Source organism: Chiloscyllium plagiosum, chromosome 11, assembly GCF_004010195.1.
Source record: "Chiloscyllium plagiosum isolate BGI_BamShark_2017 chromosome 11, ASM401019v2, whole genome shotgun sequence".
Classification (NCBI taxonomy): Eukaryota; Metazoa; Chordata; class Chondrichthyes; order Orectolobiformes; family Hemiscylliidae; genus Chiloscyllium; species Chiloscyllium plagiosum.
Window position 1 is genome coordinate 93,255,313 of NC_057720.1, and position 26,357 is coordinate 93,281,669.

Consider the following 26,357-nt stretch of genomic DNA (forward strand, 5'->3'; position numbering starts at 1 on the left):
AGTGTGGGGGAAGGGTTCAGTGTGGGGGGAATGGTTCAGTGTGGGGGAAAGGTTCAGTGTGGGGGAAGGGTTCAGTGCAGGAGGGGAGCTCAGTGTGGGGGAGGGTTCAGTGTGGGGGAAGGGTTCTGTGTGGGGGAGGGGTGCACCATGGAAGTGGTTTAGTTTTGGGGGAGGGGTGGGAGAGAATCTCACATGGTGTTCTGGGTCCCAGTCTTGATGAGCATGAGACAACCAATTTGAGCCATTTCCCTGTAACTACCAATTGATCTCAAGTAGTTAGCATCTCTCTGTAACATTGATGCTGGTCTCTGTGCTGCACAGCCCCATCTCCCTGTATTCTCAGTCTAAGGATTTGGTTAAGTTGATTTTCTCGAGCGGGGGCGTTGGACAGAGTGTAACATCCCCATCATCAATCAGCTTCTACTCAGGGGAGCAATGGGTGCTTTATTTTGTGGAAAATCAGGAGAGGAGTGCTACACTGACACATCTCCAGAGTGTTTCCAATGGTTGAACCTATTGATGTTTGTGTCTCTCAGTGTTTCCACCACAACATCTCCGCGTTACCGGTGTAACGGATCAAAGCATTGCCCTGGAGTGGGAGAGGTCTGTAGTCATCACTGAGTATCTCATCACTTACACTCCCGATATTGTGGATGGGCTACAGTCAGAACTACGAGTCCCAGGAGACTGGACAGCAGCTAACATCACAGGGCTGGAGCCTGGCACTGAATACAGCATTCACATTTACGCTGTGCTGAACAGTCAGCTGAGTGTTCCCATCAACTCACAGATAACCACTCGTAAGTAGCTGGCATCTGATTCCACTACACGCTCTCTTCAGCTGTGTTATGACACACCCTCTGGAACAGGTGGGATTTGAACTGGTCCAGCAGAAGGGACATTAACACAAGAGCTATTAAACCAGGGTGGAAGAGAAATGTACCTGACAATTTGTAGTCTTTTAATCCACCCATTTGAAAATGTTATGATTCAAGTCTGGGGTAGCTGGGACTTGAATCCTGATCTCCTGGCCCATGGATAAGGACACTACCACTGTGTCACAAGGATCCCACATTACATTGTGTATCATTCTACACTCCAGATGTTTCCTGCTGTATCATACTCTCCAGATGTTTCCTGTTGTGTCATTGCACTCTCCAGCTGTTTCATGTATCATACTCTCCAGATGTTTCCTGCTGTATCATACCCTCCAGATGTTTCATGTTTTATCATACCATCCAGATGTTTCATGTTTTATCATACCCTCCAGATGTTTCCTGCTATATCATACCCTCCAGATGTTTTATCATACCCTCCAGATGTTTCCTGCTGTATCATACCCTCCAGATGTTTCATGTTTTATCATACCCCCCAGATGTTTTATCATACCCTCCAGATGTTTCCTGCTGTATCATACCCTCCAGGTGTTTCATGTTTTATCATACCCTCCAGATGTTTCCTGTTGTATCATACTCTCCAGATGTTTCCTGCTGTATCATTGCATTCTCCAGATGTTTCATGTTGTATCTTTGCTCGATGTAGACATTCCACGTTGTATTTTTAACTCTCCACATGTTTCATGTCATATCAGATGGTTCATAAACTATCTTTATGTTCTACATGTTTCCGGCTATACCATTGCCATCTGCAGATGTTGCATGTTGTACCTTTTCAATATCCAGGTGTGTCATGTTATACCTTTTTAAATCTCCAAATGTTTCGTGTTATATCACTGCATTCTCTAAATGTTCCAAGATGTATGATTATAGTCTCCAGAAGATCCATGTTGTATCATTGTGCTGACCAGATGTCTCATGTTGTATCATTGCATTTTCCAAGTTTTATTGCTCTATAATTATACTCCCCAGATGTTTCATATTGTGTCATTTCCAAATATTTCATGTCATACAAATGCACTCTCCAGGCTTTTCAAGTTCTACAGTTGCCGTACACAGTTGTATTCTTTCATGTTTCATGTTACGTCCTTTCACTCTCCACATGTTTCATGTTGTATCATTGGACGCTCCAGGTGTTCAATGTAGCACCATTGCATTCTCCAGTTATTTCATGTATCATTATATTTTCCAGATGTTTCATGTTGTACCATTGCATTCTCCAGATAAACATTAACAAAGGTGTATTTTTAAAATTAGTATTCATGCATGAGAATTTTAAAATAAAGGCGCAACTTGACGAGGGGATGAATGTAGCCAATGAGTAAGGAGAATTGAGAAATGGGACTTGGTGCAAGTTTAGCCACAGGCAATGGAGCTTTAGAAAAGGGAAGTCTTTAGAATGAAAAATGAGTGGCTAGCCAGGACTGACTTGGAACCGTTGCTTCAGTAGCTACAAACTGGAGGCAGAATTGGAGCTGGACAATATCATGTAAATGGAAATACTTAATATTAGTGATAATGCAAAATCAGCATCTAATATCACAGAATCTCAAAATTCTTACAGCGCAGAAAGAGGCCATTTGGCCTATCGTGACATAAATCACACTTAATCAAAAAAAAACTTAACATTCTGTAGAATTATACAATTCGAAAGGGTGTGGAGAAAGACAGAGACCTGAGGACTAATGAGCATCAAACACTGAAGTTGACAGAGTTAAAAATCACACCACACCACGTGTTAGTTACCTGATGAAGGAGCAGCGCTCCGAAAGCTAGCATTTCCAATTAAACCTGGTGCTGTGTGATTTTTAACTTTGCCCACCCATGTCCAACACTGGCACCTCCACATCATGAAGTTGACAGGACATACTAAGACAGCCAGCAAAACAGGATCAGGGAGATTCAGGACAAGAGCCGGGAAATGACATGAACATTGTAAAGCTAAGCTTATGCCCCCAACTGAAGGACTGTTTCCAATTCTGGCCTCCACATTCCAGGAAGGATGTGAGGGTCCACAAGAGGCTGCAGGGAGATTTACCAGAATGCATACGGCAGTCTGTCAGTACTGACCCTCTGACAGTGTGGCTCAATGGTGGACTGAGAGTAGCGTGGATCTGTGAATCCTGTTATTTGAGGCTTAGTTAAAAGTCTTAGTTTATTATATTTTTTTTGTAACAGTTATTATAGTCATTATAGTTTACTAATATAAAACTTTTTTTTTATGGATACATGAACAGGAAAGTTTTGGAGAGTTCTGGGTCAGGGGCAGGCAAGTGGCACTAATGTAGTGTGGGATTATTTTCGGCATGGACTGGATGGACCAAAAGGTCTGTTTCCGTGCTTTATCACTCTATGTCTCTCTCAATGTTGACAGTGCGACCCTCAGTCCGTACTGACCTTCCGGCAGTGCAGCAGTCCCTCAGTACTGACCCTCTGGCAGTGCAGCACTCCCTCTGTACTGACCCTCTGACAGTGCAGCACTGCATCAGCACTGACCCGCTGACAGAGCGGCACTCCCTCAGTACTGACCCTCTGACAGAGTGGCACTTCCTCAGTACTGACTCTCTGACAGTGCAGCACTCCCTCAGTACTGACCCTCCGACAGTGCAACACCCCCTCAGTACTGACTCTCTTACAGTGCAGCACTCCCTCAGTACTGACCCTCTGATAGTGCAGCACTCCCACAGCACTGACCCTCTGACAGTGCCGCATTCCCTCAGTGCTGACCCTCTGACAGTGCAGCACTCCCTCAGTACTGACCCTCCGACAGTGCAGCGCTCCCACAGTACTGATCCTCTGACAGTGCAGCACTCCCTCAGTACTGATCCTCTGACAGAGCGGCATTCCCTCAGCGCTGACTATCTGACGGTTCCATGTTTCCAACGTAACACTGAAAACTGACCTTCTGGTCATTGTCTAATTGTTGCTTTTTGGCCTGCCATGTGTGAAGGTTCTATCCTTTCACTCTTGCATTTAAACAGAATTGACCTGACAATGACTGACTTGGCTGTGCCTGGGCATGTGTCATCTCAAGAGGTTGAAGGTGTCAGTGGGAGTGAGTGTTTTCCTGTGGCAATGACAGAATGCTGTGTGCTGCGATGTGAAGGGTTCCAACCCATGCGGTATGCTGACAATGTCTCAGGTCTGTACCGGAACAATCTGGCACTAATGTAGCCCTGTCCCTCTCCATAGACTTGCCCACGCCTCAGGGTCTTACCTTCAAATCAATCTCTGAGACAGCGGTGGAAGTGCACTGGGAACCATTCCAGTTTATGTTCGATGGCTGGGAGATCAGCTTTATTGCAAAGGTAAATCATCTCTCCTCTCCCTCCCTCTGTCACTCCCTCCCTCTGCCACTCCTTCACTCACAGCTCCCCCTACAAGCACAGGCAGCCTGGGCTCCGAATCATTACCTCAGAGCCTCAGAGGGGTCTCCAACATCAAACCCAAATCCCAAGGGAAGAACAAGAACAACTGAAAGCGATATCACTTGGAAGGGAGCAGGGTGTCCGTATTTGGAAAAATACAAGTCAATTTGGATTGAGGTTTAATAGTTTGTACAGCACTCTCCCTGTGGCTTTGGGTAATGTGCAGACAGCCTGAATTGGGTGATTTCACCCCTAACTCGCTCCAGGCATTGTTAATTGATCAGCCTGAATGACAGGACAGGAGGCTGACACACTCCATGACTCACTCCCTGACCCCTCTCCCTGATACTCACCCTGCTACTCTCTGATTCTGCCAAACTCTTTTCCAGAGTAATGAAGGTGGAATGGTGCTTCAACTCCCCAGTACCGTCACAGCCTACAACCAGTCAGGCCTGAGGCCTGGGGAGGAATACACAGTCAATGTGGTCGCAATAAAAGAGCACAGCAGGAGCGCCCCAGCTACAGCGATGGTATCAACACGTGAGTTAACTCATTGTTCACAAACGGATGCTCATTGAGAGCAGATTACACTCTCACACGAACCTTCCCTGGGGTCTGGGTCCCACACACGCACTGGCCCTCACTGGGGTATGGGTCCCACACACACTGACCCTCACTGGGATATGGGTCCCACACACACACTGACCCTCACTGGGGTTTGGGTCCCACACACGCACTGGCCCTCACTGGGGTATGGGTCCCACACACACACTGACCCTCACTGTGGTATAGGTCCCACACATACACTGGCCCTCACTGGGATATGGGTCCCACACACACTGACCCTCACTGGGGTATGGGTCCCACACACACACTGACCCTCACCGTGGCATAGGTCCCACACACACACTGACCCTCACCGTGGTATAGGTCCCACACACACTGATTATCACTGGAGTATGGGTCCCACACACACACTGACCCTCACCGTGGTATAGGTCTCACACACACACTGACCCTCACCGTGGTATAGGTCCCACACATACACTGGCTCTCACTGGGGTATGGGTCCCACACATGCACTGGCCCTCACTGGGATACAGGGTCCCACACACACACTGAACTTCCCTGGGGTATGGGTCCTACACATACACACACACACACACTGATCCTTACTAGGATATAGGACCCACATACACACTGACCCTCACTGGATTATGGGTCACACACACACACACACACTGACTCTCACTGGGGTATGAGACCTATATACTCACTGACTCTCACTGGGGTATGGGACCTATACACACACACACTGACTCTTACTGGGGTACGGATGTCTCACACATGCACACACACACAAACTCACTCACTTGGGTACAGGTCCCACACACACTGACTCTTACTGGAGTATGGATCCCACACACACTGACTGTCACTGGGATATGGGTCCCACACACACTGACTCTTACTGGAGTATGGATCCCACACACACTGACTGTCACTGGGATATGAATCCCACACACACCGACACTCACTGGGATATGGGTTCCACAAGCACAGTGACTCTCACAGGGGTACAGATCACACACACGCATTCACTCTCACTGGGGTATAGGTCTCACTCACTTGCTCACAGTGTCTGTCTCTCCCTCTCCCTCTCTCTCTCTCTCTCTCACACACACACACACACACACACACACACAGACTTTCACTGTGCCACAGTCTCACATGTTGACTCTCACTCGAATATGGGTCGGACATACACATTGACTCTCACTGGCTTATGAGTCCCACAGTCACAACATAGTGTCCATGTACTTCTCCCCCTCTCTGATGTGTTGCGGGTCCTCAGCCCAGAGTCCAATTTATCAACTCTGAGGTGACGTTTCTTGAACAACTAGCCAAGTGGTCATCACGATCTCAGCAGCATCTACCTGCCCCTACATACTTCAGCTGCAACACATTGCCTGCCCAGCCAAGTCCATTCTAATTAATTAATTATTTCAATGTTAGACATTTATAGAGTTGAATTTCCCAAGTGTACTGTTCAGCTGCATGTTGCCCCCTAACCAAAGAGACACAAAAGAAAGACTCACCAATCTGTTTTCCTTTGACATCCCTCTTCAGCTGTGGCATGGGGAAATGGTTTGAAAGGGCCTCTCTGTTAATAATTCCTACCTCCAGCAGTCACTGCCTTTCCAATGGAGGTCCATTCTCCCAATCTGCTTTGCAGTGATGTTGACTCACTGCAGACCCCTCCCAGTCTGTTTCATGATGATGCTGACTCACTGCAGACCCCTCCCAGTCTGTTTCATGATGATGCTGACTCATTGCAGACTCTTCAAGGTCTGCTTCACAAGGATGCTGACTTGTTGCACACCCCTCCCGGTGTGTTTCATGATGTTACTGACTTGTTGCACACCCCTCCCGGTGAGTTTCATGATGTTACTGACTTGTTGCACACCCCTCCCGGTGTGTTTCATGATGTTACTGACTTGTTGCACACTTCTCCCAGTCTGTTCATAATGATGCTGACTGCTGCACACTCCTCCCGGTCTGTTTCACAGCAATGCTGGCTTGCTGTGCACTATACATTTTGATTCTGGTATGATTTTTCTTCAGAGCTCAGTGGAAGATTCAAATTCAACTTAAATTGTTTCTCTCTCCACAAATGCTGCCAAACCTGCTGAGTTTCCCCAGGACCTTTATTCTTCTATTAGAGGAGAGGACCCTGAATTTTTATATTTTATTGGCAAGGTGGCTCAATGACTAGCATTGCTGCCTCACCATGCCAGCAATCCGGGCTTGATTCCAGCCTTGGATGACTATCTGTGTGGAGTTTACACATTCTCCCAGCATCTGCGTGAGTTTCCTCTGGGTGCTCTGATTTCTTGTCACAGTCCAAAGATGTGCAAGTTGGGTGGATTCGCCGTGCTAAATTGCCCATAGTGTCCAGGGATTCTCAGGTTAGGTGGAATAGTCACGGGAAATACAGGTTACAGGGATAGGGTGGTGAGATGGCGCTGGGTGGGATGATCTTTGGAGGGATGGTGTAGACTCGATAGGCTGAATGGCTTGCTTCCACGCTGTAAGGCTTCTACAATTGTAAGATAGACACTGCTCTCATTGTTTCTTTAATGAGCCAGCACAGACATGATGGCTCTGTACTGCTCTGTAAGGTTTGAAACTTCATGTGTTGTTCACTAATTGGAATTTGTAATGCTCTGACACCAGTAAAGGGCTTATCTGATGATACCCTGATTAGGCTCAGGGCATTCACTGGGTGGGATAGGTTTAACAACTGGATGTATGAGACTCCAAGTGGTCGTGTGGGGGTTTTTTTTTGGAGAATTTATTCTAATGAAAGCTTGAGAGAGGTACCCAGGAAGCCTTCTGAAGCAGCTGAAATGACTACAAAACCCATCTGCTTTAAAATGGGGGTCTGGGAAAGGAGTGCGTTGTCTCTATACAGTCTTGCATATTCATCATTCTTACTCCTACAGAAACACGGTCAACTCTGAACTGAACCATTAAGAAGTCCCTCAGTTGGTTGAAATTCTAGCAGCATTCAAGAAGTTGGCCCACTAGTTTCTCAGGAAACCGCATCCCCCCCCTCCACCGCAGTGCTGAGCCAGTCAGGGCTATCCAGACACTGGGGATGAAGAAACGAGATCTTTCATCTGCATTTCCCTCCATTTTTCACTAAGAACCAATGGAGGTCGTAAATTAGCACGGAGAGAGAATTGGCGAACTAATAAAAGACAGAGAATTGGGATAAGTGGTCATTTTCAGGATGGTAACGATAACGAGCAGTGTGTCACAGGGATCGGTGCTAGGACCACACTAATTTACAAAAGAAATTAATAATTCAGATAAGGAAAGTCGAAGTGTTATTGGCAAGTTTGTGGATGCCATGCAAATACGTGGGAAGACAAGTGGTGGGGATAATGCAAAGAGTCTGCAGAGGGATACAGACAGGTTAAATGAGTGGAATAGGATACAGTGTGGGAAAGTGTGTGGTTACCCCTTCTGGCAGGAAGAATAGAGGAGCTGAATATTATTTCAATGGAGAAAGACTGCAGAAAGCTATGAGGATTTGAGTGTCCTCATCCATGAAGCGAGAAAAGCTAACATCCAAGTTCAGCTGGTAAAAAGGAAGGCAAATGGAATTTGGCCTTTATTTCAAAGCAAGTGGGGTCTGAAAGGAAGGTTTTGCTAAAACTGTAAAAGGCACTACTCAGACCACAGCTGGAATACTATGAGCAGTTTTGGGCACCGGAACGTTCATTTGGCTGATTCCAGGCTTAGAGTGACTGTGTTGTAAGGAGAAGTTAAGTAGGTTAGCTCTGTACTCATTGGAATTCAAAAGAATGAGAGGTGACCTTATTGAAGCATATAAGATTCTTGGGAGAGTTGAGAAGATGGATATGAAGAGATTGTTGCTCCTTGTGGGAGAGTCTAGGACTAGACAGCATGATATCAGGATAAAGTATCACCCGTTTAAGACAGACGAGGAAGAATTCTTTCTTTCAGGGGGTAATGAATCTGTGGGATTCTTTACTATGGGGAGCTACTAAGACTGAGTCATTAAGAACTTCAAGGCTGAGACAGACAGATTTTTAATCAGTAAGGGAGTCAAGTCTTCTAGGGATAAGTCAGGAAAGTTCAGGATTATCAGATCGACCATGGGTCTCACTGAATGGCAGAGCAAAATCAATAGGCTGAATGGCCTATTTCTGCTGCTATGTCTTATGGTCCTCTGTTATCCGAGCAGCTTTGTCCCCCCCAGTGTTTGCTTGTCCAATGTGTGTATTAAGCAGGGTGTTGCATTCTGTCTCCCGTTTCTCTCTGTGTTCAGTGATTGATGGGCCGAATGAGATCATCGTCAGAGAGGTGACTGACACTGTTGCCTTTGTTGAGTGGACCCCTCCGAGAGCCCACGTGGACTATGTGCTGCTGTCATATGGACTCACCAGTGGGATGATTGAGAAGACTGTGCTGAAACTGCAGCCCAGCCTGAGCCAGTTCTCCCTGCAGAACTTGAGACCCGCATCTCAGTACGAGGTGTCAGTCATGGCCATTCACGATCATGGACAGAGCCAGCCTGTAACAGCAGCCTTTACCACAGGTAAAGGTGACCCAATACCTGTCTGCATGTCTATGAACATACCTGTTCAAGTGCATGTATATCTACGTCTCTGTAACATGCATGCACACAAGTATCCTCATGTCTCGTGTATGGGAGCTATTGAGTCATAAGGTCTGTACAGGCCAGAGAGTCCGTTCATCCCATCCAGTCAATGCTGGCACCCTGTGGAGCAATCCAGTCAGTCTCATTCTCTGCTCTTTTCCCCATTACTCTGCAAGATAATCTCTCTCAGGTGTCTGACCCATTTTCTTTTGAAATCATTCACCATTTCCACCTCCACCACCCCACTCCCTCTGTGGGCAGTGAGTTCCAGGTCATTGCTACTCACAATGGAAAAATGTTATTCCTCACATCACCCCTTTTCTCATATCTCCTGACCTAAACCATCAATCTGGCTCCCCTCGGCTCTGTACCATCAGCCAAGACAAGCTTTCCTTATCTCCTTTATTCAAACCCGTTATAATCCTGTCCACCTTAATTTCCTTTGCTGTGTGCTTATCAATACCAGCTTCTCCAAATGAGCCTTGTTAGGAAAACCCCTCATTCTGGGTAAATCTCCCTTGCAGTCTCTTGAAGGACCCTCACGACCTTCCTCGAGGGTGGGCACCAACCCCACACCATCCTTTAGTTGGGGACCTAATGTTTTATGAAGATCCATCATTACTTCCCTGCTTTTCCACCCAATATCTCTACTTATAAATCCCAAGATGCCATTTGTTTTTTGAACCACACTCTCGAAATGTCCTGACACCTTCAATGGTTGATGCGGATGAATTCCCAGGTCCCACTGTTCTTGCACATTCTTTTGAAGTTCCCTTGAAATACATCACCTCACGCCTCCTTCTATTAAATTCCCGTGGCCCTTGGCTTCTCACTCTATTGGCCATTCTGTGTCCTGTTACAGACAATTGGCCAGTTGTTTGCCACAAGTGACAGAACTGGACTCTCATGTCTCACTGCAACCACACTCACTGATAGGTATTGATGTCAAGCAGATTATCACGTGTCAGTGCTTGACTGTCTGACACAGCATCATGCCTGATCTGCATGTACGCTTGCATTGTAATCATTGCATGTAGGTCTTGGTGTACTCCTGTGTGTTTGGGTCATGTGTGGATCCCTGGGTCATGTGTGGATCCCTGTGTCAGAAACATTCTGTAAGGAAGTACACTTTGGACGGCTTGATTGGTCACGCACTGACCTCCACATGAATATATGTGGATTCGAATTGGTCAAGATGCAAGCTGAACTTTCACAGAAAGATGTTTCATCTCGTCCAATCAAAAAGGACACATCTACGAATTGGCTTTTTTCCTGGGCAGAACATTTACATTGTTGCTAACGCCATGCTGCCCCTGTCCTCGGATTGTTTGTTGGGAAAACGTAGAGCTGTACTGTGTATCTAGCCCAATGCAGTGCCTGTTCTGGGAGTATTTGATAGGGATTCTGTGGAGATTTCGTTACACTACATTAAACCCTGCTCTGCCCCTGCCCTGAGAATGTTTGATAGGGTCGGTATTGAGGGAGCTTTAATCTGTATCTAACACCCATGCTGTCCATGTCCTGGAAGTGTTTGATGGGGTCGGTATTGAGGGAGCATTACTCTGTATCTAACACCCATGCTGACCCTATTCTGGTAGTGTTTAATGAGGATAGTGTACAGGGAAAAAGTGACAAGTGCAGATGCTGGAGAGACAGACCTGCAAAGTGTGGCACTAGAAAAGCACAGCAGGTCAGGCAACATCCGAAGAGCAGGAGAATCGACCTTTCAGACAGGAATGTGGAGAGGGAAGAAGGCTGAGAGATAGGAGGGTGGGGAAAGGACTGGGAGAGAACTTCAGGTGGGAAGGCGATAAGTGGATGCATGTGGGAGGTCAGTGGGGAGGGTGGAGTGGGTAGGTGGGAAGGACATTGGACAGGTGGCACAGGTCAAGAATGTGGTGCCAATTTGGAGGGTTATATCTGGGGTGTCGTGGGAGGAGGGGGGATTTGGAAACTGGTGAAGTCAATGATGATGCCACGTGGTTGGAGGGTCCCGAGATGGAAGGTGAAATGTTATTCCTCCAGTTGGCGGGTGGTATTGATTTGGCGCTGGAGGAGGCCCAGAACTTGTATGTCTCTGGGGGAGTTGAAGTGGTTGGCCACAGGGCAGTGGAGTTGTTTGGTGCATGCATTCCAGAGATGTTTCCTGAACCACTTCATGGGTCAGTGTTCTGTTTTCCCGCTGTAGAGGAGACCACATCGAGAGCAACGGACGCAGTAGATGTGCAGGAAAATCTCCGCTAAGGATCCTCTAAGGCTTTGGGTGGAGGTGAGGGGCGAGATGTGGACTAAGGTATTACACCCTGTGCGGCAGCAAGGGAAGGTGACCGGTGTGGACGGTGGGTTGGTGGGGGATGTGGACCTAATGAGGGAGTCAAGGAGAGGATGGTGGGGAGTCATGGAGGGAATGGTCTCTGCAGAATACAGATGAGGGTGAGGAGGTAGACATATCTTTGGTGGTGGAGGTGATGGAAATGGTGGAGGACAATGCAATGTATCTGGAGATTCATTGGGTAGAAGGTGAGGATCAGGGTGGTTCTATGCTTGGTGCAGTTGAAGGGGTAGGGTTCGAGGGCAGAGGTGTGGGAAGTGGAAGAGACGCACTGGAGCGCATTGTTGACCACGTGGGAGGCGTAATTACGGTCCTTTTAATAGGAGGCCATCTGGAATGTCCTGGAGTGGAATTGCTCCTCCTGGGAGCAGATACAGCAGAGGAGGAAGAATTGGGAGTACGGGATTGTGTTTTTACAGGAGGGTGGCTGTAGGAGGAGGTGTAGTCCAGGTAGCTGTGTGAGTCGGTGGGTTTGAAATAGATGTCCGTGTTGAGTCAGTCACTGGAAACAGAGACAGAGAGTTCCAGGAAGGGAAGGGGAGTGCCCGAGATGGTCCACATGAACGAGAGGTCAGGTTGGAAGGTGTTGGTGAAGTTGATGAACCGTTCAACCTTCTTTTGGGAGTATGAGGTGGCACTGATACAGTCATCAATGTAACGGAGGAAAAGGTGGGGTGTGATATCGGTGTAACTGGGGAAGAGGGAGTGTTCTACGTATTCTGCATATTCTATGTTCTATGAAGAGGCAGGCATAGCCGGGGCCCATGCGGGTGTCCATGGCTACCCCTCTGGTCAGTAGGAAGTAGGAGGATTTCCAAGAGAATTTGTTTAGGGTGAGGACCAGTTCCACAAATCAAATGAGTGTGTTGATGGAGGGAGATTGGTTGGGTTGGTGGGAGAGGAAGAAATGGTGGGCTTATAGGCTTGGTCATGGGAGATGGACATGTCCATGGTGAAGACGAGGTGTTGGGGGCCAGGGAATCAAAAGTCATGGAGGAGGTGGAGGGTGTGTGTTGTGTACTGAACGTAAATGGGGATTTCATGGATAGTGGGGGACAGGATGGAGTCGAGATGGGTTCGGTGAGGCAGGAGCAGACGGAGACAATCGGTCAACTGGGGCAGTCAGGTTTGTGGACTTTGGGTAAGGAGTAAAACAGTGGTGTGGGTTGTCTGCACCTTGACTACACCTCCTTCCCCCACCAGTAAAAACATGATCCCTTACTCCCAATGTCTCTGCCTCTGCCATATCTGTTCCAAGGAGGAATAATTCCACTTCAGGACATCCCAGGTATCCTTCTATTTCAAGGACAACACATTCCCCTCCCACGTGATCAACAATGCCCTCCAGCGCATCTCCTCCACTTCCCATATCTCCACTCTTGAACCTCACCCCTCCAACAGCAACAAGAATAGAATCCCCCTGTTCCTCACCTTCCACTCCACCTATCTCTGGATACAGTGCATTATCCTCCACCATTTCCGTCATCTACAGTCAGACCCCACCACTCTCATATTTCCCTCCCCACCTTCATCTGCATTCCGCAGAGACCATTCCCTTCATGACTCCCTCATTAGGTCCACTCCCCCCACCAACCTACCCTCCACCTTCGCTTGCCACCACAAGAGGTGTAATGCCTTCACTCACACCTCCCCCCTCAGTTCCATCGAAGGCCCGAAAGGATCATTTTAATCCGGCAGAGATTTTCCTGCACATCCACCTACCTCACCTTTTGCGTGCGTTGCTCTCGATGTGGTCTCCTCTACATCGGTGAGGCAGAATGCCCAACTAGCGGAGCGGTGCAGGGAACATCTCTGAGATGCACGCACCAAACAAACCCCGTGGCCGACCACTTCAGCTCCCCCTCCCAATCCCCCAAGGACTTGCTAGTCCTGGGCCTCCTCCACCCCCAAATCAATGCTACCTGCCAATTGGAGGAAGTGTGCCTTGGGACCCTCCAACCACACGGCATCAACATCGACCTCACCAGTTTCCAAATCCAAATCCCCCCATCCCAGATCCAACCCTCCAACTCGACACTACATTCTTGACCTGTCCATCTTCCTTCCCACCTAACCACTCCACCCTCCCCACCGACCTATCACAATTACCCCCCACTTGCATCCACCTATTGCCTTCCCACCTACTTTCCCCACAACACCCCTAATTATCTCCAAGCCCCCTTCCCCTTCACATTTCCAATGAAGGGCTTATGCAGGAAACGTCGATTCTCCTGCTCCTTGGATGCTGCCTGACCTGCTGTGCTTTTCCAGCGCCACACTTCTTGATAGTGTGGAGGGAGCTTTATTCTATATCTAACGCCTTGCTGTCCCTGTCCTGGGAGTGTTTGGCAGATGTTCCTTGTTACCTGACAAATTTAAATCTGGTGCTTTTGTCTTGAAAGGTATGAATGTGGAATTGGCAGAGCCCATCGTGCCTGAGTTTGATTGTATCTTTGAGAAAGTTCAGTGCATATGGACTGACAGAGGGAACAGTAATGGTTTAATAGTACGCATGTGCATGATGTGTTGGGTAACATGAGATAATGCGAGTCTTTCGGGCGTTCTGTCAGAACAGGCAGGAGAGAGAGAGAGACAAGAGGCTGACTAGCCTTTTTGTTCAGTCCCAGTTTCTGGGCTTTTATTGTCCTGCTTGAACGCTTGCTGCTTCAGTTATGTGCCACGAATAACCAATGAGTTCACCATGCAGATCGATTGTGCTTGATCCAGTCAAATTATTCTCATGACCCTAACCACTTCCTTGAACAAAATCCTAACATCCTCAACTTTGAAATTTTTATAGGTCCCTGTATAACTTATGCAGCTATTTTGGGGTGAGGCTTCCAATCTTCCAGGATTTGTGACAAGCTGGACTGTGATGGTCTGTCTAAAATGTTTAGATTATATTTGCAGATTGCCTCCCTTACTGGTGAAAATTGTTTCTTCCTCTCAGATACCTCAATTCCCTTAAATCATCTTCATCCTCTTAATCTAATCACAATTTAATACGAGGATATACTAACCACATGTATACAATCTCTCGGCCAGGATCATTCTGGTGAATCTGTGCTGCAGCCCCTTCAAGGTCGGTATTTATTTCCTGAGATGTGAAACCGGAACTGAACCCAAAATTCCAGATCTCATCTGATCAGAGCTCTGTCCAGCTGGACTGTCACTTCCACTTCTTGCACCTTTGTCCTGGAGGTGAAAGCCAACATGCCATTACCCCAATAACTGACTATCTGCATCTGTTCACCAACTTTCAGTAATTTATTCTCCAGGAATTGCTCAGTTAATCTCACCTTTGAAACACCATACACAGTGATGACCTTACACTACCTACAGACACACATGCACTCTCTCTCACACACACTCGAGCACGCGCACACTCTCTCAACATACACACTCTCACACACGTGTGTGCTCACACACACACACACCCTCTCTCTAGTGCATGTGCACACACACTCTTACGTGCATGCGCGCACACACACACACTGTCTCACACTCTCACACTTGTGCGCTGACACATACACGCACTCACACTTGCGTGTGCGCACACACACACACACTCGCACGCACACATGCACACTCTCTCACACACTCATGTGCACACACTCTTTCACACACACACACTTACACTCACATACATATACTCACATCTTGCACACAGACACATACAAACACACACACTCACACACACACACGTCTGGCACAGTTTGACCCACTGATTATAAATTGATTGTTCCTTCAGTATCGCTGAATCAAAATCTTGGAAGTCCCTATGTAACAAGATTGTGGGAAAGTCTAAGCCATATAAACTATAATGGTTCAAGAAGGTAGCCTCACCACCAACTTCTCCAGGGCAATTAGAAATGACCAATAAATTCTGCCCCCCTCCCACACAAATCCTGTGACTGAATCAAAAATTTATTGCCAACACTCGTCACCGTGACACCTGATGTGGTATGCAGCTCTCCATTCTTCATCAAATGTCTTTTTAAATAGCGCAAGAAACAGATCTGCGTATAGATGCTTGCAGGATCTGGGTCCAGTACTGGGAATACATTCCCATGTTCACTTTTCTCTGGATCCTACCTCCTCATCAGTCACACCGTTGTCAACAATTTGCCTCAGATTCTCTACAAACTGCTTCTTGTGACCACTGTTTTGTGTAGAATTTGATCAAATTCTTCTGAAGTCCAAGAACAACACATGTAGACATTCCCTAATTTGTTACTCCCTCCCAAAATTCAACCTTTTTTTTGACCCATGTCTAAACTTCACAAACCAATGCCGCTGTCTGTAATACATTTGCAATTGTCTGACTGCTCAGTTTCTAATAACTGATTCCAGTCACTTGCCCACAATAGATGTTAGACTGATAAGTCTCTCATTTTCCTTTGGTGTATCCCTCTTGCCTCCCTTAACTATTGGAGTGATACCGACAATTCGGTTTCTGAATCAACAGAGTCCTGGAGGATCATGATGGCAGGAGATACAATTTCCTCAAACACCTCATCTCTTGAAGACTTAGCTATCTTATTATCTTCTCCATTATCACTTCACATTTTTACCAAATCTCACTTTGACTGAGCTTTGATCTTCACTGTGTAGATTATTTTGTAAAACTTGCTATTTACCGATTTTCAATTCCAATACCATCTGTGATGGGGCCACTCTTAACTGCTGATTTTCTTTTGACGTACTTGTAAAAATCTTCCATGCTGCCCTCACAGTCTTCAAAGAGACTTTCCTCATATTCCTGCATATAGTTTCCCTTGTAATCCCTGCAACTTTGATGGATTAATGGACATGGACACCAAGATCCCTCTGTTTCTCCACACTGCCAAGAACCCTGCCTTTAACCCTGTATACTGCATTCAAAATTCAACCTTCCAAGATGAATCACTTCACACTTTTCCAGGTTGAACTCCATCTGCCACTTATCAGCCCAGTTCTGCATCCTGTCAATGCCCCGTTGCAACCTACAACAGCCCTTCACACTGTTCACCACTCCACCAACCTTTATGTCATCAGCAAGCTTGAGAGTTAGACTCTCAATGAGGGGGAAAGGGGTAGCACAGTGGCTCAGTGTTTAGCACTGCTGCCTCACAGCACCAGGGACCCAGGTTTGATTGCAGCCATGGGCGACTGTGTGGAGTTTGCACATTCTCCCCGTGTCTGCATACATTTTCCTCCAGGTACTCCAGTAGCCTCCCACAATCCAAAGATGTGCAGGTTAGGTGAATTGACCATGCTAAATTGCCCATAGCATTCAGGGATATGTAGGTTAGGTACATTAGTCAGGGGTAAATGTAGAGTAATAGGATAGGGGAATGGGTCTGGGTGGGTTACTCTTTAGAGGAGAAAGTGAGGTCTGCAGATGCTGGAGATCAAAGTTGAAACTTTATTGCTGGAACAGCACAGCAGGTCAGGCAGCATCCAGGGAACAGGAGATTCGACGTTTCGGGCACAGGCTGAAGAAGGGCCTGTGCCCGAAACGTCGAATCTCCTGTTCCCTGGATGCTGCCTGACCTGCTGTGCTGTTCCAGCAATAAAGTTTCAACCTTACTCTTTAGAGGGTCGATGTGGACTTGTCAGGCCAAATGGCCTGTTTCCACACTGTAGGGATTATATGATTCTATGAAACTTACTAACCCACCATTCCACTTCCTTATCCAAGTCATTTATAAAAATCACAAAGAACCCAGCACCGATCCCTGTGGAACACCAATGTTCACCGAGCTCTAGGCTGAATACTTTACATAGACTACCACCTTCTGTCTTCTATGGGCCAGCCAATTCTGTATCCAGACAGACAAATCTGACTGTATTCCATGCCTTCTTACTTTCTGAATGAGCCTACAATAGGGAACTTTATCAATTGCCTTGTTAAAATCAATATACACCACATCCACTTCTCTACGCTTATCAATGTGTTTTGTCACATCCTCAAAGAATTCAACAAGGCTTGAGAGGCATGATCTGCAACTCACAAAGCCGTGCTGACTATCTCTAATCAAAATACGCTTTTCCAAATAATCATGAATCCTGTCTGTCAGAAGGCTCTCCAATAATTTGCCAACCACAGAGATAAGACTGACTTGTCAATAATTCACAGGAATATCCCTATTCCCTTTTCGCAACAAGGGAATAACATTTGCCATCCTCCAAACATCTGGCAGTACTCCAGTGGGCAGTGAGGACGCAAAGATCATCACCAAAGGTGCAGCAATCTCTTCTCTCACTTCCCGTAATATCCTAGGATATATCCCATCTGGTGCAGGGGACTTATCCATCCTTATGTTTTTAAAGATTTTCATCACATCCTCCTTCTTAATGTCAATCTACTTGAGCATATCAGCCTATTCCATGCTGTCCTTCTTCGATTCCAGGCACAAGTTCCCTCCACTATCCCTGATCGGCCCTACTCTCACTCTGGTCATCCTCTTGTTCCTCGCATAAGTATAGAATACCTTAGGGTTCTCCTTAATCCTACTCGCTAAAGCTTTCTCACTCCCCCCTCTAGCTCTCCTAAGTCCATTCTTCAATTCCTTCCTGGCTACTTTGTAACCCTCCAGAGCCCTGTTTGATCTTTGCTTCTTCAACCTTAAGTAAGCTTCCTTCTTCCTCTTGACTAGATGTTCTACATTTCTTGTCACCCAAGTTTCCTTCACTCCACTATCCCTTCTTTGCCTCAGTGGGACAGACCTAACCAGCAATATCAGCAAGTGTTCCCTAAACCACCTCTACATTTCTGACATGCATTTCCCTGAGAATATCTGTTCCCAGTCTAGGCGCCCCAGTTTCTGCCTAATAACATTGTAATTCCCCCTCCCCCAATTGAATACTTTCCCATACTGTCTGCTCCTATCCCTCTCCATGAGTTTAGTAAAGCTCAGGGAGTTGTGATCACTGTCACCATAATATTCTGCTACTGAGAGATCTGACACCTGGCCTGGATTGTTGCCAAGCACCAAATCCAATATGGCCTTCCCCCTACACTTCCTGGACACACCTGACAGAATCTGCTCCATCCAAACTATTTGGACTAAGGACATTCCAATCAATGTTAGGGAAGTTGAAGTCACCCATGGCAACAACCCTGTTACTTCTGCACCTTTCTGAAATTTGCGTCCCAATCTGCTCCTCCATGTCTCTGTTGTTAATGGTGGGGGGGGGGGGGGTCTGTAGAAAGCTCCCAATAAAGTGATTGCTTCTTTCCTATTTCTGACTTCTATCCATACTGACTTTGTAGCAAATCCTCCTCGACCACCTCCCTTTCAGCAGCTGTGGTACTATCGCGGATTAGCAATGCCACTCCCCCACCTCTTTTCCCTCCCCCACTATTCCTTTAGAAACATCTAAACCCTGGAACATCCAACAACCATTCCTGTCCCTAGACCAAAGTAGTCTCCAAGTCCTGTGGTGCTAACTGACCTCCCAGATATTGATGCATTTACTTTCATCTCTTCAAATAACAGAACCCAGCTCACTGAGTTACCAGTCCACTTCAGGAGCTTGCTGTGTGTTTCGGTACAACAATTTAAATCTCGAATCCAACCAAATAACTCTTCAAGCACCTCTCCCTGTTTGTCACACAGTTTATGAATTAACAATTCAGCGCAGTCAAAATTTAAAACCTCAGTGATTCATTCTGTCCACTCTCAAACCCATTCTTGAATGTGACAATCATTTCAGTCTAACTGGAATGCTCTTGAAAATCCTTCTTCATCGCTCAGTCAGAGATTCTTTGTTTTCTTGTTGGTTCAAGAGCACGTGCTTCCAGAAAACTGTCCTTTCTAACTTCAATAAACTTCCTGTCTTCAGGATTGAATTGAGTTTGTTTTCTCTGGACTGTGCGGAAGTGAAAATCTCCCTTTATAACTCTCAGCTTTTGCAGCAAACATCTCAGACCTCCATCTTAATGTGTCCCACCTTGTTAGCGCTGCTACCAGGAATTGTGCAGACAATTCTTACCAAAGTGTTCAGCTTTTCCAGTTCCTGAATTTTGCCCATATCGTTTGGACTGTCCTTTCACCCTGATTGATAAGCCAGCTCCCTAATGTTCTAATCATTCAGGTAGGTGGTGCATACATTCTCACCAACATCTACACACAGGACACTAATCCCCATTGTGTCCCAGTTCACTGGATTTCCAACAGAGCTTTGGCACTCCAGAATTACTACAGTGTCTCATCACACCTCAATTCCCAGTTTCTTGGCAGTGTGGAAATCCCATACAGTTCCGGCGCTCCAGAATTCCTACAATGTCGCAGCTCTCTGGAATTCCCCCAAACCCTCGATACTCCAGGATTCCCATTGTGTCCAGGAACTCTGGAACTCACCATTTTGTCTTGAAATTCTCACATCATTTGAGGTTGTTCCAATAATTTCCCAAAGTCCATGCATACTCTAATTGCCACATTCCATACATTTCAGAATTCCTGTACCTTCTGTATACTCCCCACACACCTCCATATATCCCTGAATCTCCCATTCGCACACAGGACAGGTGATGGATCTTCCCTGCGTTGCCAGTTGGAAAATACTCTGACTTTGTGACCTTGTTAGACCTGAAGTAGTTGGCAGTGCATGGCTGAAGGGGCAATGCCCTCTGTGTGAGGCCTGGGAATAGGGTGGGAGGTTCCAAGGAATGAATTGTCACGTGTTAACCTTTCTGACAACTTCTGGATTCCATGCTTTCTTCCACAGAGCTTGATGCTCCTAGGAACCCGCATGTGGTGAGCCCTGGGGACAGCAGGCTGGAGCTGGAATGGGACAACAGTCAAGCAGATGTTGACAAGTACAGGGTGGTGTACAGTACCCTGGCAGGCAGGCAGTACCATGAACTGATTGTGCCCGAAAACATAGGGCCAACGAGCAAAGTCACTCTGACAGGTGAGTAAGATACAGACACACAAAGACAGACATACAGGCACACACAGACACACACAGACACAGTCACAGATACACAGACAGATGGACACATACACATATAGGGACACACACACCTCAGACCCACATTCAGATTTGGATCATGACTCCTCACTCCCCCACCCCAGACGACGGTTCTCGACATTATATGCTCTTCTCCTTCTACATTCTGATTAACTTTGTCCTTGCATTGAGTGTCCGCTATGTTACAAATGCAATAAAACTAATTGTTAACTCTTTTCCAAAATATATGTAGTGTCAATATTACAAACACAGTTAACAGTCCAGCAAAGATGATCTCTACAATCATGTAACTGGATTTAGCAATAATCTTCTGGAAACTGCTCTGAAGGCAATGTCAGCTGGGGATCCATACCATGTGTTTCGAAATGGACCTGTAGTCTACAGCAGAGACAATTGCCTCCAAGAGAAACCACAGGAAGAAACTGAGACCAAGACATTGAATGTTTTCAAGAAGAAGTCAGATATATAGAACAAACTTAATTATCCGAACGAGACGGGCGGGGAATATTTTGTTCGGAAAACTGATTGTTTGCATAACTGATCAGGGTTCCATGGCGACGGCAGTAGCAGAAACAGGGTCCCGCAGCAGCAAAAGCAGGAACAGAATTCCCGTGGCAACGGTAATAGCAGGAACAGGGTCCTGTGGAAGCGGCAATAGCAGGAACAGGGTCTTGTGGTGGTAGTAATAACAGGAACAGGGTCCTGTGGTGGTAGTAATAACAGGAACAGGGTCCTGAGGTGGCGGTAATAACAGGAACAGAGTTCCCTTGGTGATGGTAATAGCAGGAACAGGGTTCCTGTGGTGGCGCCAATAGCAGGAACAGGCTCCTGTGGTAGCGGTAATAGCAGTAACAGGGTCCTGTGGTAGCAGCAATAGCAGGAACAGGGTCCTGTGGTGGCGGCAATAACAGGAACAGCGTCCTGTGGTGGCGGTAATAGCAGTAACAGGGTCCTGTGGTGGTAGTAATAACAGGAACAGGGTCCCGTGGTGGCGGCAGTAACAGGAACAGGGTCCTGTGGTAGCGGCAATAGCAGGAACAGGGTCCTGTGGTGGCGGCAATAACAGGAACAGGGTCCTGTGGTGGCGGCAATAGCAGTAACAGGGTCCTGTGGTGGTAGTAATAACAGGAACAGGGTCCTGTGGTGGCGGCAATAACAGGAACAGAGTTCCCATGGTGACGGTAATTGCAGGAACACGGTTCCCGTGATGGTGGTAATGACAGGGCCAAGGTTCCCGAGACAATGGCAATAGCAGGAACGGTGTTCCCTTGCTGGCGGCAATAGAGGAACAGGGTCCCGTGGCGGCGGCAATAGCAGGAACAGGGTCCTGTGGTAGCGGCAATAGCAGGAACAGGATCCCGTGGTAGCGGCAATAGCAGGAACAGGGTCCTGTGGTAGCGGCAATAGCAGGAACAGGGTCCTGGGGCGGCGGCAATAGCAGGAACGGGGTCCCGTGGTAGCGGCAATAGCAGGAACAGGGCCTGTGGTAGCGCCAATTGCAGGGACAGGGTTCCCATGGTAGCGGCAATAGCAGGAACAGGGTCCCGTGGTAGCGGCAATAGCAGGAACAGGGTCCTGTGGTAGCGACAATAGCAGGAACAGGGTCCTGTGGTAGCGGCAATAGCAGGAACAGGGTCCTGTGGTAGCGCCAATTGCAGGGACAGGGTTCCCGTGGTAGCGGCAATAGCAGGAACAGGGTCCTGTGATGGTGGCAATAGCTAGAACATGTTTCCCCTGGCGAGCCTGTTCCTGCTCCAGCCACCAGTCCAGACTTCCTGCTCTCGCTGTGCTTTTGCTTAAATTTAATAAAAATTTTACGGGATCTCGAGATCTTGTTCAGATAATCCGAAATTCGGATAATTGATGTTTGGATAACCGAGGTTGTTCTGTCATGCTTAAGGCTAAAGGGATGGAAGATTATGGGGAGAAAGCAGGGAGATGGTACTGAACTTGATGATCAGCTTGGATCAAATTGGGTGGCAGAACTGTTTTGAAGGGCTGAATGGCCTACTCCTGTTTCTGTCTTTATGTTTCTATATTTTTTTGAAAGGAGAACTCTATATTCCCACTGTAATCAAACAGTCAAGAATGTTGGAAGATTAAATAGATATCAATGGAAGTGGTGCATATCCACTGGATTTGACCTGAGAGAGATACCCCACTGGAGCCCTGACTGAATAATCTAGCCCCTTGGGACACAGTGTCCTCCATTGGCCCAAGCTAGGCACTCTCTCTGAAAGCTGGCAAGGCAATGGCTTTACTCAGAGACACTGGGACTGTCTAGTCCCTCATGTCAGGGTGGGTTCTGAACCTGTTTTTAAAGCCTGAGTCCAGATCAGGGAAGTGGATGGAGGGTGACTCTCTATCTCCCAAATCCCCTTCTCCCCAGTGAATTGTCCCTGAGCTGCCTGTAATGGGGATAGACTTCCTTCCCACTCAGCAATGATCCAGCCAGGAGGTTGTAAGCTAATTTTTGTGCTAGTGTTTTTCTTGTTGTTACTTTCTGATTGCCTGCTCATTTGATTTTGTCTGCAGACCTATTGCCTGGAACCGAGTATGGGATAGGAATATCAGCCATAAAGGAGTCTAAGCAGAGTGTTCCGGCCACCATGAACGCAAGGACTGGTAAATCACCAACATCACCTTCATGTGGAATTCTACCCCACTCAGTTTATTGCGCTCCATTCATTTTGTTTCTCCCAAGTGCCAGTGTTCAGTGAACCAACTACTTTGAGTTTTACAGCTTTCAGAGTTGCTGCAGACAGCCCCCATCATGTGAGTCACACAGTCACATTGTTGGCATTGCCTAAGGATGGTGCCTATTACCAATGGCAGAGATGACACAATTATCCAGTCTCCAGGGTTGTTAGAGTGACAGGGTACAGGACTGAATTTAAAATCTTTGCATGGCTTCATGAATGAAAGCATTCTTTTTCGCTATCAGATATGAATGAGAGAAGTTGGATTAGACTGTTGGAAGCTTATTTTAAACTCTACAGGGTCCTGAGATGGTGCAGACACGATGGGTCAAATGGCCTTATGTCTGCGCCATAACAAAACTGTGATTCTGGAGAAGGCATGGTTGGCATGTGGTGTTGACTGGAGCTGGAAGATGTGAGGGGTGAATGCTAGAGGGCTGAACATATTTAAAATATGTGACAAAGGTCTAGAGGACTGAAGGCAGCCTCCTAAACTGCTGCCTTCGCATTTGTTTACCCCCTCTAATCTGTTTGGGAGACACAGGGACATGATCTGTCCTACCCCTGCCTCCTTGGAATGAAAATAGCCTGTGATAGACTTGTCATCTTCAAGTTTGGGATTTGGGAATTTCCTGCCTTAAGTCCCTCTGCCTTGATCTTAAGAATCTGTGAGATTGCGAGTTATGGTTTTCTTGTATTTAAACCAAACATTTAATCCCAGAAGGTCCTGACCTCCAATGACATGAGCTCCAATGTCCACAAGCCGTTTAATTGGTACTTTTTCAAATGGCTTTCTTGAAATCCAGATAGACAACATCCACCATAATCCCTCCCTCAACCTTCTCTGTTGCTTGTTCAAAACATTCAAGGAGAAACACAAAACACAATTTATCTGCTCTAAGTCTGTCCTGTCGAGTCTTAATTAACTCACACCTTTCCTGCTGGGTTTCTTTAACCAGATTGGGGATTGCTAGAGGGTATGTTTGTCCAAGTAGGAATTACACCAGGATTTATATGGCAGTGATGTTCATGGAGTGAGGATATTGCTGTTTGGAGTTTAATTTGAGATTGTACAGCGAAGTGCATTTGGAAAGTCAGGATTTGTTTAGGAGCAGTCAGCATGGCTTTCTGCGTAGGGGGAATCATGCCTCACAAATTTGTTAGAGTTCTTTACTGAAGTGACCATGAAGGTTGATGAGGGCAGGGCGATAGATGTAAGCTGAAAAATGTGTTGCTGGAAAAGCGCAGCAGGTCAGGCAGCATCCAAGGAGCAGGAGAATCGACATTTCGGGCAAAAACAGGTAGATGATACTGAGCTTTCTTCCCATAATGGCTTATGCCCGAAACGTCTATTCTCCTGCTCCTTAGATGCTACCTGACCTGCTGCGCTTTTCCAGCAACACATTTTTTCAGCTCTGATCTCCAGCATCTGCAGTCCTCACTTTCTCCAGGGCAGTAGATGTGGTCTATATGGATGTCAGTAAGGCCTTTGATAAGATTCCACATGGCTGCTTTGGAAGGTTAGATCACATGGAATCCAAGAGGAGTTAGCAAATTGGATACACAATTGGCTTGATGGTAGGAAGCAGAGGGTATTAATGGAAGGACGCTTGTCGGACTGGAGGCCTGAGACCAGTGGAGTGCCTCAAGGGTTGATGCTGGACCCATTCCTGTTTGTTATCTATATCAATGATTTGGATGAGAATATACAAGGCATGATTAGTAAGTTTGTTGAAGACACTAAAATAGGCGGTATCGTGGATGGTGAGGAAGGTTGTCAGAAATTGTAGCAGGACCTTGATCAGCTGGGGAAGTGGGCCCAAGAAATGGCAAATAGAGTTTAATATGTGAGGCCTTGCATTTTGGAAAGTCAAATCAAGGTAGGAGTTTCACAGTGAATGGTAAAACCTTAAGGAGTGTAGTGGAACAGAGGGAACTTGGAGTTCAGGTTCACCGTTCTCTGAAAGTGGAGTCACAGGTAGACAATAGACAATAGACAATAGGTGCAGGAGTAGGCCATTCAGCCCTTCGAGCCTGCACCGCCATTCAATATAATCATGGCTGATCATTCCTGATCAGTATCCTGTTCCTGTCTTATCTCCATAACCCTTGATTCCACTATCTTTGAGAGCTCTATCCAACTCCTTCTTAAATGAATCCAGAGAGTGGGCCTCCACTGCCTTCTGGGGCAGAGCATTCCACACAGCCACCACTCTCTGGGTGAAGAAATTTCTCCTGAGCTCTGTCCTAAATGGTCTACCCCATATTTTTAAGCTGTGTCCTCTGGTTCAGCACTCACCCATCAGCGGAAACATGTTTCCTGCTGCCAGAGTGTCCAATCCTTTCATAATCTTATACATCTCAATCAGATCCCCTCTCAATCTTCAAAACTCAAGGGTATACAAGCCCAGTCGCTTCAGTCTTTCAGTGAAAAGCCCAGTCGCTTCAGTCTTTCAGTGAAAAGCCCAGTCGCTTCAGTCTTTCAGTGAAAAGCCCAGTCGCTTCAGTCTTTCAGTGAAAAGCCCAGTCGCTTCAGTCTTTCAGTGAAAAGCCCAGTCGCTTCAGTCTTTCAGTGAAAAGCCCAGTCGCTTCAGTCTTTCAGTGAAAAGCCCAGTCGCTTCAGTCTTTCAGTGTAAGGTAATCCTGCCATTCCAGGAATTGACCTCGTGAACCTACGCTGCACTCCCTCAATACCAGAATGTCTTTCCTCAAATTTGGAGACCAGAACTGCACACAATACTCCAGGTGTGGTCTCTCGAGGGTCCTGTACAGCTGCAGAAGCACCTCTTTGCTGCTATACTCAATTCCTCTTGTTATGAAGGCCAGCATGCTATTAGCCTTCCTCACTACCTGCTGTACCTGCATGCTTACCTTCATTGACTGGTGTACAAGAACACCCAAATCTCT

General features: G+C 46.8%; 1 protein-coding gene across 5 annotated transcripts in view; it reads left to right on the plus strand.

Annotated features, from left to right (window-relative positions):
- Positions 1 to 26,357, plus strand: part of tnr (tenascin R (restrictin, janusin)) — a 157,902-nt gene that overhangs the window by 59,174 nt on the left and 72,371 nt on the right. For 4 of the 5 annotated variants that reach the window (XM_043700044.1, XM_043700043.1, XM_043700047.1 and 1 more), the window contains exons 4-9: positions 537 to 800; positions 4,089 to 4,204; positions 4,654 to 4,804; positions 9,126 to 9,395; positions 20,506 to 20,691; positions 23,287 to 23,376. In XM_043700044.1, coding sequence (XP_043555979.1) covers positions 537 to 800; positions 4,089 to 4,204; positions 4,654 to 4,804; positions 9,126 to 9,395; positions 20,506 to 20,691; positions 23,287 to 23,376 — 1,077 coding nt within the window. The remainder of the gene's footprint in view (positions 1 to 536; positions 801 to 4,088; positions 4,205 to 4,653; positions 4,805 to 9,125; positions 9,396 to 20,505; positions 20,692 to 23,286; positions 23,377 to 26,357) is intronic. The other variant, XM_043700048.1, reaches the window with a different exon arrangement.